Source organism: Caloenas nicobarica, chromosome 2 (assembly GCF_036013445.1).
Source record: "Caloenas nicobarica isolate bCalNic1 chromosome 2, bCalNic1.hap1, whole genome shotgun sequence".
Lineage (NCBI taxonomy): Eukaryota > Metazoa > Chordata > Aves > Columbiformes > Columbidae > Caloenas > Caloenas nicobarica.
In genome coordinates this window covers 35889244-35901849 of record NC_088246.1, presented here as the reverse complement: position 1 = coordinate 35901849, position 12606 = coordinate 35889244, and the positions used below count along the sequence as shown (strand labels likewise).

The 12606-nt window shown below is 40.7% G+C and overlaps 1 protein-coding gene across 1 annotated transcript; it reads right to left on the bottom strand.

Annotated features, from left to right (window-relative positions):
- Positions 1 to 3484: 3484 nt before the first annotated feature.
- On the bottom strand, positions 3485 to 11025 carry NFE2L3 (NFE2 like bZIP transcription factor 3). The gene is given in 7 exon segments (XM_065627910.1): positions 3485 to 3618; positions 3621 to 3668; positions 3671 to 3801; positions 3803 to 4202; positions 4205 to 4465; positions 4468 to 4612; positions 10792 to 11025. Coding segments are annotated over 7 exon segments (1353 nt in total).
- Positions 11026 to 12606: the final 1581 nt, after the last annotated feature.

Sequence of the window (12606 nt, the reverse complement as noted above, 5' to 3'; positions counted from 1 at the left end):
GCTGAAGCTGCACATCAGTGCAGTGCTGTTAGTGATCATTCAACGTGTATGTTACCACAGTATGCCATGACTTCCGGGGGGGGTGGTTATTGGCAGTGTGCCTGTATGTCAGTGTGCAGCCTTGTGTTTCATACAGTGCTTAGGGTGTTGTGTTCTAATAAAGTACATTGGATACTCTAGAAGAGGTTCAGGTCTGAGAGCAGCCAGCGGCTAATGCTGCTCATAGTGCCTGTGTGTGTTGCTACCCGGCGATAATGGGGCAGGCAATCTGTATGCTTTGCAATTTCCTCACCACCCAGTGTTTTTCCTCTGTACTTTCCTCAATCTGACCTTTTCTAATCTCTTCATTAGTGCAACAAAAACATGGTCTACCACTCAAATGTCATGAACTGCTTAATGGCTTTACCATGGGAACAATTTTTTAATGAGAACTCCCACTTTGGTATTTGCATTTTTTTGTGTCTCTGTCAACAGCTAAATCTATCGTCCTCAGCTTTGCAACTTTCTAGCAGTATAACAAGTCTTTAAGTACTTCAGAGAGGTGTTTGTCTCCATGTTGGTATTCAGTAAGGTAGAATGCAGCTCTAGTAGCTTTTTACAAGACATCTGGCTCCAGACTAAGTCTGATACCACATCCTGTCTTTTTACACGGCGTAGTTCCTGGTGTCTACACTTGGGATTTTGGTTTCTCGAAAGTTACAATCTATAAAAAAATCAAGATAGGCTTCAGTCAGAGGGTCTCAGCCTTTTATAGCTGCTTCAGTGGTAAGTTTCCTTAACTACACCCTTTTTATTAATAGCTCCTCCACTCCTGTACAATGTCTTCTTTTTGTATGTAGGTTGAAGATACAGTCCAAGGCCATTATATATTAAGAGTTTTTAGGTAGAGCAGAATGGCAGTCTATTAAAATCGAAGAAAAAACAAAAAGGATTGTTCTGAAGTCTGCATACAGTTGTCTTTCCTGTGCGTAGGTAGCTGAAGGTTTGAGAAAATCATGTAGGACACCCAGACCTGGTTCTCAGTGTCTGTGTCAACACTGTCATAACTCAGTCCCCCCAAAATTAATAATTCACCTGAGTGATTTTGTAGGGGTATAGTTGCTACTTGAGTTCTCAGAAATTGATTTTCATACACAAGCTTCTTAAAGAAATACAGTTGTAGAACAATAATGGGAGTAGAATTAGCTGATGGTTCATTATAATTTCCGGTCTTCAAATTTACAGCTAAAAGAACTAGATGGGGTTGGGGCTGATGTTTTCATTTCATAGCTGTAGTATGCTGCTTTCCCTTGAGATTGCTCTCCGAAAGAGTTCCAGCCTGCTTATTTTCAGCACGTGCCAAAATTTAACCACATAACCATCATGCAAATGAGTTCTTGGCACTCACTCTACTTCTGCTACCAAAGAAGAAACTCAAGAGGGTTTAGCTTTTTTCTTTTTATTATTCTTTCCTCTTCCCCTCCCTACCCCCTTCCCCATAGGACTTGTGAAGCCCTAAAACATAAACACTTGGGTTTCCAGTTTTACCAGTTATGGGCATAATATAGTATCTATCAGAATTTGTGCACAGAGGCCATAAAGCCCTGGTCCTACAAAAGCTACATGCATAGACTTTAAAATGCTTATTATGTCATTTAATTAAATTACATTCATGCTGATTCAAATGTACTATTTTTTTTTTCCCCAGAGCTAGAAGAAAAGTTCGCAATTTATCATATATACATGGTTACCTGTTGCATGTTTTGGTTGAAATTTGTGAACTAGCAATGAAATAAATTCCTTGTGAATACCAGTTAGGGTAAATATGTCTCCCAGTGAAGCTTAACTAGCAGCAGTAACTTTCAGGGTGTCACTAAGGGAAGTTTCTGCTATGAATTTAGCAATTTGAGGCTGTGCTGAAACTGATAATTGAAGGAACAGTTGCACACATAAAATATTTTTTAATACAATATGCAGAGCAAATGGCTGGTTTCAATATCCATAACTCAGTGCATTTTGCACTCTGAGGCAGTGCTTCTGTTTTAGAAAATACCGCTTGATGCTACCAGTTACTCTAAACACAGGTGCAAACAAATAACATGATTTACCTGCTAATGGCATAGTTTATTTCTTAAAATGGCATTTAAATTTTATTGTGTCTATGTGTGGTTTTCATGTGTTTAGTGCAAGGGCTTTTTTTTTTAAACATGTGACCATAAAGTGGCTGCATTGTAATCATGCCATGACCAATGAGATTTTTTATATATATACCAGTTGCATGAGTTTTGTTTATAAAAGATATAAAAAGTATTTGTTGCTATCTAGTTGCTCGTATTAGTAATTATTTTAATATCTTAGAAACTACTAGGCCTCTTAACCTTCCTTATTACATGCTTGTTTCTCTTTTAGGCTGTCTTTTTTGCAGATCCTTTTCAAGTTATTAAGTAGAAAAGGATAAACTGTAGTGAATAAGCATGTAAGTGAAGAAAATATTTTCTTTTTAATGGCACAAATAAATAGCGAAACCAGAAGTTCTTTATTCAAAGCTGCTACTGGAGTGTAACCTCATTTATCACAAGTACAGATAAATAGTAATTTAGTGCTATTTCATTCGCTTTAAAGACTTGGGGAAAAAAATATATATAAAGTTGAAGATACTTATAGAATATTCATTTTTAAAAGCTAAAATGAAAAATTTTCATACTTCTTGAGGGAAGTATCCAAATGGGAGGGTAAAGGAAGGTCACAAAAGTAAATATATCACAAACTGGGAAACAGTAGGAGGTCATTTGCCATCACTCACTTTCATGAAAGAAACTTGAGAATGATTCAGTTGCAGAGAATGAAGGTAAGATAATATCGACCATATGAGTTGTGAAATTAATTGGTACATTATGTTTGCTTGGAGCTATGATGGTGAAAGTAGCGCAAAAAACCCGCAATAGCCTCCTGGGCCCTTCTCCTCAAAGGAAAACTAGGAAAAGTAGAACACTTCTGAACAAATGCAAAGCACAGTATATCTCTTAGGAACATGAATTCACACTGAATTTAAGGTGAAGATGAATGTGAGCTACAGTTTTTCTTCCAGTGCTAAAAAAAGAATAATAAGATAATTTTGTATATGAAGAATCAAGTACTTGGGACTAAACAGGTTTTTTCTTTCGCCTGTAACTTTGATCTAAAGCGTGCTTTTTCCCCCCCCTTACTGACATGTGTCCCTGCCCCCCATCGCCAGAAACTAAATTCATAGTTTTACATAGGCCTATAAATGCAGTATTTCCAATTCTGCTTACACTGATGGCCTAGCTCCTTTAATTCTAATTAAAAGTAAACAGATTTGCTCATTCAGGTAGACTTTCTAAAAGATAATCTGCTGGGTTTGCCAGACCCTTGAACACGCAGACTTCCTTCTCTAATATCTCTTCTGCTTGTGCTACTGTAGTCACTGACCTCCAGTCTTCATGCAGATATCCTTATTCTCTCAGGAAAAATAAAACCTAAGTGATTATTTTTGCTTCTGCCCTTTACCTTGTTTCTGTTCTGATTTGACCAAGTGTTTGGGCATTACGAAAATACTGCCATCACTACTGCAATGAGTGACATATTGGCACAGGTTAACGGGTCTACCTCGGCCATCAATCTACTGAAAATTCACAGTACAAGTTGTTTTAACTTCTGCTTCATCCAGATGATTTGCTACACTGAGAGTGCTCCTTTGAAGGCTCTCCTTTTGCGTTTGAAGATGACACATCTTCTTCCAAGTTAAGAATTGCATTTAGTTTGCATTTACAACAATTTTGGGCAGCAACTTTGTCTTTTCCTCAGATGGTTCTTTGCTAGCACGGTGTTGAATGAGTTGACCGGCATGCTCGCGATTTCATGCACTAAAAATGGTATTCTCAGAGCTTTTGTACACTATTTGTCACTGCTAAGGTTTGGATCAGTAGAATTATGGCACCTATTTGTTAATTTGTTTGGTTTCTGCATCCACATCTGCTGATGATGCTCCAGAGTAGATGCTGCTTGACTTGGCAGCTGATTTTAAGTGTGGTTATGAAGAAACTGCTGAAGTGTGGCTTCTCCAGAACACTCTGAATCACCTGGATATTCCACATGGCCGTATTTGCCGTGTTCTTGGCAATGGCTACTAACAGCTCCTAAGCCATGTGAAGAAACCGATTTAACATCACTGCTTTACCCAACAGCACCTTCACTGCAGATTAAGAGGTGGTGCTGTGACTTGAATTCAAAGATAGTCCCGAATCTGAGCCAGGTTCTTCAAAGAGCTGAGAAACTTCTATACGATCAAAACCTTCCTCCAAAGACACGAGTTTAATTTCATCAAAATTTTCATTGTGGGCTGTTTGGTTTCTAATGCTGGCAGCTGAAAACAGCCCTGTCGAATTTGACCCACGAAGTAGTGATTCTGGATTTGTGCTGTTAAAACTTGACTGAGGAAAAGAGTCTTGCCTGTGTAAATGTCTGTCTGAGAGAGGCAGTCTGTTCTTGGTAGCATGGCATCATGAGGACTGAAACAGTGGTGAAGTGTCTGGGTGAAATGTATATTGTGTGACAGTGATGGATCTCAGCTTCTACTAGAAATAGCAACTTGTATATCTTCCAGTAAGCTCACCTAACAGATGATGGGGGGAAAAAAAAAAGATCTTTTATACAATGAATGCCTCTACATTCCTCACCTGCAGACTCTTGATCAATTTATTTTCTAATATTCTGATATTTGAATCTATTGAAGTAAAAATATTATACGTTAAACTCTTCTAGCTACCCTGAATACTGTTTTCCACTTGTACAAAGCACAGCCTGTGTTGGCATATGGCAAGAGGAAGCAGGAAGGGTGCGGAGGAAAAATGGTTGAGGGATGAGAGGAGGAGAAGGAGGACTCGTGAAGGACAGTGTGGGACTGATGAGCATTAAGAGGTGGAAATGGGACTGTTGCTAAGTGTCCATCAAACTATAGCCTGCATGGTACATCTGATCTGCTCTAAGAAAAGGTCCTAAGAAAAGTGGTCCTGACCCTTCCCTGGTAGTGGTATTGATCATCTGATTACAGGGTGAGCTGGTTCAAAGTGCTAAATTGTTGGAAAATTAACCTTGTAAAGAAGATAAATAGCTCACCTGCAGGACTTAACCGCTGAGAACAGTGCTGTAAGAAAAGAGGGGGGGAGGAGGACAGGAACTTTAAGGTCTCACCGCTTTTCTTTCACAGGTTATGAAAGCTTTTGAGGCTGTGAGCTACCACATTTGGCCTAGCTCCTTCTTAACCGAGGTCTATTGTGTTCACATTTCAACTCCTTTACTACTCAGTTTGGAGGAAAAATCCCTCCCCAAATCACACCTTCTGTGGATGTCATTCAACTTTAAGTTACTACTCTGTTGTATGATCCCTCAGCCCTGAAGTCCAAATGGTAAGTACTGCAGCAGCATTAAGGCCCACCTTATGTGGGGTATCGTTGCTGGGTACAAAGCCACTGACCAAGATTATGTCAGAGCACTTGCTGACGAGTACGGTAGTCAATAAAATACATGGATACAAAAATCCTGAGAATGTAAATGCATCAAGTAAGCATATTATACGATTCCTCTGTAGCTGAGCATCCTTACTGTGGTGCAGGAAAGGACTTTTCTGACTGCGGTTCATTGAACAAACAATGTGAAAAGCACTTTCCACAGGGAAGGAATGATGTACCATAAAGACTAGAAGGTTGTAAGTTCTCTACTATGCTTGCTGGGAGGTCAGGTAACAGAAGAAAGTCTTGCCTTATTTCTCCCAGGGAGTTACCATGTACAAGACTACCTGTACTCAGAGGTAGGGCTGGTATTTTCAATTAAGCCCTTGAAAATAAATATTCTTAGGAAGTGAACTATCAAAAAATCCCCTATGCTGTAAAGACGTCGTGCCTGGAAAAAACAAGCAATCCGTTTTCAACAGACAGGTTGTCACAAGATGGCAGTGCATTAATAAATAAAATATGCAACCATGTATGGTTATAGCTACACAAAGGCCACAGCAAAATTCCTTTCAAATTATGAAAAGAACAAAGAAAACTGAGCCGATGAACTTCAGAACGCTGTTAGCGTGGAATCCATTACCAAACTGAACAGAGGAGAACGCTAATTTATGGGCTAGGAGGCACTGTCCAACCTAGCAATTGCCAAAACGAGGTGTTCCAGGGATAAGGAAGAAGTTATATAGAAAACGCTAATGACCCTGGAAGGCTCCTACAATGGGTAGTATATATAAGATGCCCTTGGAGTATTGCAAAAAAATAATGTAATGAGTAGCTTCATGGTTAATGATTGCAGCTATGAGCTGTGGGAGACAAGGGGGACTCCAATTAAGATAACAACTGGGGTTTTTTTGTGAAGATGGGCACCCAGAAAGTAAACAGTAATATCAGAAGCTCAGAAAATTTAAAAAAAAAAAAAAAAAAGTTTTGCTGCTAGTGCTGACTGACCTAATCTGCAGCAAGGATGGTTCTGTTCTTCTTGAGGGTAGTACCCTTGTAAGCACTTAACCCAGTATTTATGACAACTGTAATCCTTCACCGCAAATACTTAATAGCTGCTAGTGCTTAATAACTCAGTGTTGCTCTAGAGAAACACACCAAGAGCTGCTGTATAAATAGAAATTGGCATTAGGTTTCAGAATAGGAATTGTTAGTTGAAATAATTAAGTTGTCCGGTGGCTCCACCCAACTTTGAACAATATACATCTCATGTTAGAAGAGATAAAGTGTAAATACTAACTCAGTACTGCACAATCACACTTAGTGTTTCTGTCCTGTTGCTTATTTTGCATTAATGGTAGCAGAAGAAACAGTAATTGAGTTACAGTAACACCGCTGTGAGCCCCAGAGCTAGATCAGGACTACACGTGGGTGGTGTCCGTAGAGAGAAAAAGACTGATTCTTGCTGATTGTAGAAGGCTTGCTATTACTACCAAGCCCATCTGTTGCATCAGCCTTTCCGCTTCTACCACTGGAAAGTGTGGAAGTTCACGCTGCCCACAGCAGGTTGTTTCCAAACAGTAAACTGCAACCTCACCTGATGACAACCTTCAGCTTGCCTTTGGAAGGATTTCTGTGCAAGCACAAGGCAGGAGATTTACACTAGAAAACCCAACCAAAAAAAAGAAAAAAAAATCCAAATATCTCAAATTCTAATCTTGCTTCTGCCTTTTACTAGTTTCAGTTGGGCTAGAGAACACAATCTGAGACCAAGTCTGATTTACCAAATTATCCTAATTATCCAAGTTTCAAGATACAAGGAAACACCTTCTCAGGGCACAATGGTCATTGGAGTTTCTGGCTGTTCTCTAAAATAGCTGGTGCCTCTACAAGAGCTTCCATGGAGCAACCCCTGGCAGGAAACACCGCCTTTCACATTGGAGGGCTGGGCTCTAACTCTGCCCTTTTCCTAAGGTACAACTTACTGCAGGTCAACCATCAGCTTCAGTCTGTCAGTCTTTGAAATATGAAAAACAGTAATTTATGTCAAATCTGCCGCTCAGGGTGGTCCAAGAATCAATGAGGAGGTGGGAGAAAGTATGATTTTGTGGGTGCCCCAGCCTACACTTAATTGGAAGGACGCTGCCTGCTGTGGCAGATTTTCTTACTACACTAAAAAAGAAAGCCTTCAGTTTCCAATTAAGTGCATCAGAGTATAGATCTCAGCATAAATTTGGTGCGCTGTACATCACATTATCCCTCTATGTATCTTCTCCCCTTGCTTCCCTATTTGTGGTCCATAAAACAATATGTAGGGAGCAGAACGTGTAATGGTATCAAAATATGAATAGGTCTCCTGCGATGCGTTGGGTGGGCGAACAAGACCCCTCTCTAGCAGCAGCAGGAAGCATAGGCAAGCTGTTTACAGCTACCGATCAGCGTGCCGTTGGCAAACAGGGCTAAAACTACACGGCTCAGGGCTACAGGTGCACAGACACATCTGAACTGGCTCTGGAATGACAGAAAGGCCTCACTCACGGCAGCAGAACGGAGCAGACGGGGTGGTTTGCCTGGGTGCGCGGGCAGCACGGAGGGGCAGGGGGTGCCGGCCCCCGCAAAGCTCTGTTTCACTGCAGTCACACTCAGGTATTTCTGCAAATATTTCTACAAATCCCAGTGCCAGAGCAAAGGTATATGACCACCATTATTTGCAAAACAACGATTTTTCATGCTGATTACTCATATACGTCATTCACATGCTGCCTGCTAATTCCTCTATTTTACCTTTATTTTAGTTGTCAAGCTTTAAATTATTCCATTACCGTCATTAACTTTTGAGATGTTTTTCTGCAAGCTTCTTTATTAACTGCACTTCTCTGTAGAGCTGGCCGCCTCTTTGCTAACAGCTGAAAAGAGGCAGCACAGGCCTAGTGATCTTTGCCACATTTTGACTAAGTAGCATTTCCAGAAAAAATGTTCCACTTAGTACAAGTTAGGCAAAAGAAATACAGCTTCTAGTAACATAACCAGTAGTTTCACTTTACTACTTCGCAGGATTAAATATGATTCAAAATTAAATATAATGATGCATAGCTGTTGTCATACAGCTCTAATGTTACTGATGTGGCTTTTTTGCCTGTGTACTTTAAATATGTGGTGATAATTAATCTTACCAATTGATACCTACTTAATCTCAGCTAAAAAGCAAAATATTTATTGCTGTTTCTCTATACTCATAATAAGCCCTAAAATATCCCAGGAACACAGGAACGGAAGAGTACTTTATTATTTGAAATGCAGCCAGGCTTTAGAAAGCATGAAGGGTGGAATGGTGGAAGGAAACATCAAATATCAAAGTAACTTTTATGTTATATATAGTTAGGCTTACAAAGCACACTAAACCATGCTAATTAAGCAACGCAATTGAGTAAATCAAACACTACATAACTGTGACTCCAAATATGGCACCTGTCAAAAGTCTACAACTCCAAATCGTAATAATACCATCTGGTCTGCAACCAAACGCACACTGCTAAAGGCACTCCTGCATGTTGTGCTGAGTTATTAGCATCTGTCTGGCCACACGCATTTCAGAAACAAAAGTGCTCGGGCTTTACATAGCATGGCTCAGCTCTGCCAGCTGTTACGAAACACGCATGCTCTGTGCACTCTACACGTTCAGCAACCACAGAGAATTAACACCAACCTACTCCTAAATGGAGGCAGAGCTGGATACAAGTTGAAGACACAGACACAAATAGTAACTGTCATTAATTTCAATTCAGACATCAGTTTTCATCCCGAAGACGGTTTAATAACCCCTTAGAAATTAACCTTTTAAGCTGATGAAGGTTATTACATTTATTGTCACCCTTTCAGAGTGAGCACACTAAAAAAAGAAAGAGCTCTTTCTATGCCTCTGCTGTCTCAAGATGCTTTCTGTTGTGGGTTCTCCAAGAGACTTATTTCTTTCTGTACCTTTACCCAGACTAGATTGGTAGTATATCCTCATTGGTATGATGTAGTCACTGAATGAGACACTGAATAAACATATAAGTATCCGTGGACCACCCTTTCTACTAAACCTTTGTCCACAACTCAGTTCCTTTTTCTTTTTTTTGATGTCTTCCTTTTAAGCCCTCCCAGGCAAAGGTACTTCCTCAGGTATCCAGCTCCCACCTTTCTCGAGCCACCAGCCTGATCGTGATACCAAACGCTGCCAACTCACAGCTCTGAGTAGAGAGCGCTGTTAAAATCCACAGTCTGAGATTTTTAGCTCCTCTGGGGTTTGAGTATCTTCACCTTCCCTCTGCCACCGTATGTAATTCCTCTTCTATTTTCCACAATTACCACACTCTAATTCCTTCTTCTTTATGCCTGATATTCCCCTCATCATCTCTCACGTACATGTCCCCTGCACACCCTACACCAGGAGTACCCTCCCCGCTCTCCAGGGAGCAAGAAAATCCCGGTGTCGGTCAGCCCTACACCCCCGACTCCCTCTACACCCTTCGGGGCCACTCATTTGACCTGGCTTTTTCAAAATCCTTGTGCCTCCCACAGCACACAGTAACAAAAATAAAGATCATGGTCTTTCAAGACAACACGTGCCTCAAACATTTGAGGTTTTTACCACACCTCTCTCTGAAACACCACACAGTCCTTCACACACCCTCTTATTAAACCTGGGCAAGTTCTGGCTAACAGATAAGAGCCATCCATGAGCAGAGATCTATTTGCAGACATCTGCCCACAGCAATACTGCTATGTCCTACTGCCCAGTGAGTTCAAAATAAAATTTAAACAGAACAAAACCAAAACCAAACAAACCAAGTTCTGTAAGTTAAGCACACAGGTTCAGTGGGACTGCTCTCAGACTGGAGAAAAGCCTTCAGGAAAAAAAAAAAAAAAAAAAAAAGCCTACCTGGTTTGTACTTACCTTCACTTTACCAAACTTTCGACACTCAGCAAGAGAAACAAATCCATAACTCTAACTATTCTCACTCAGTGTAAATACATCAAATGGTGCCCAAAGTCCAGAATGGATTCATTCCCTCCAGTGCTTTAACACTGTGAAATTCTGCCTCTAACAGTGTTCCAAGTTTTAGATAACAGTTTTACATAACCTGACCCAAACTGCCCTTTCTAAACATGAACATAGCGACTACAGTACAAACAGTACAAATTATCCACTGGGCATCTTCTTCCTTCACTTTTGTAATTCATAAACACGACCAATGTTATGCTGTTAATTATTCATTAGAGCAGGTGTTTTTTAATTGAGCTGTTGGGAAGGGCTCCAAAATCTGTCATGGAGAGCGCAACACATCCACGTGTAACAAACCTCCTTGGTCTGGGCGGCAGCAGAGCCTTCCTTCTCCATCCCAGCCCGAGCCGGAGCACGTCCCGTGCACCGCGCGATGACCCAGCGCAGCGACTGCTGCCCTCGCTCTGGCGCCGCCTCTTCTGCTGGCGTGGGCAGCGTCCACGCTTGGGGTTCACGTGATTTGGAAAGTGAGAACATTTTTACTGTGAGATTCAGGCCACAGATAAAAAACTGAAGGGCTACGTAGTCCATTCCTCGTAATCTAAATAATTCCCCATGTATATGCCACGAAAGATACAGAACCCATCTGATTTTTATATTTCCTTTCTTCAAATGTCTACATATATATACACACACACATGCATACACATATAGATATACTGATATACAGAGAGAAAGGGAAAAGAAAATCACTGAATCAAGTAGGGCAGCTCTTAACTCTTGCAAGATCTTCACCTAAGACATATCACAAGCTTCTTGAGCCTTTCTGTGTACTTGTGAATATTATTACCATATACATAGGACTGATGCCATACCTTGCAGCACAGAGGCCTCCAGTTCCCCACACAGTTTTTAATGTGCTTTGGAAAATGTGTCTTGCTCATTTTGCATATGGTCTTAAGGCTCAACATAACAGCTTTTATAAGTGTTGTCAGGGCAGGGTTACAGCAAGAAGCCCCAGGAAAATGCAGCCTCCAGTTGGCACAATGGGGCACAGACTGCATCCCGGGTTGCGTGCCTGTGGGATGGCTTCTCTCTTTTCCCTGATGCTGTCACACCTATATCCAGTGCCAGCTGCATGTATTTTTTCTGTATTTTTTGTAGCTTTTTCTATGCTAAAAACTTCAAGGTTTACACAGCCACACAGTGTCTCAATTTAGCATTTTCCTTAAAATGCATTCCTTGAGCAACCCAACAATAATTTACAACCACATTGAGAAAAAATAAGCAGACAAGCCCAACTTTGCCTGTGTGAGTAAGTCAATGTGACCTACTCACATATAGCCTACATACTGTGACCTACTTGTGTTGAGTAGGTTTGAGTAGGACAAAAAAAGTCAGGCACCCATGTTTTCAGTAGTGGATGTCGCCATTCAAATAGGTGCTGAATATACTGTCAGGATTCTATGATTCAAGGAGTAAGTGGTGCTCCCATTATAAATCCTTTCTTAAGAAAACAAGATTGCAATCTGTTTTTTCCAGCAAATTGTGATGAGGAAGGCCAGGTGGTGCACAAACACTACTGTATCTGGAAAAAAAAAGTACCATGAGAAACAATCACCCCAAAGAAAAAACAAAGTTCGCTCATCCTTTTAGTCTGTTCCCCTAGCAAACACGTCCACTAGAGCCTAAAATCTTGGTCTGGGTATTCTGCAAATGGTATGGCCTGAATCAGCTTTCATTACTACACAAATTGCTCCATTTCCTTGCATGAACTGATGCATGTTTTCCTGGCTATTCAAAGCAAAAGTTTATTGCCTTTTTTTTTTTCTCTGAAGATGTAACTCATGGCTGCCAGGCAGGAACCCTGGTACCTTAGTCTCAATCTTAAACATCCCTGAGAACCAAACCTACAAGCCTTGATTCTGTAGCTGACCCAGATCAGAACAGCATGGAGATATTAAACTAATACCCTAAGCCACAGGAGCACATCTTCTACCAGTCACCTATGAACTGCTGTTAGGTAATGCAGGACAGTGAATTACAAACAGGATTCGGAACAAATAACTTTTTTTTTTTTTAATGTAGTCTCTGCTCTGGTACAAGCACTATTCATTCCTGATTCTTTCACACACATCTGCCTAAGAAAACAGGTAGCAAGACTCATGGAAT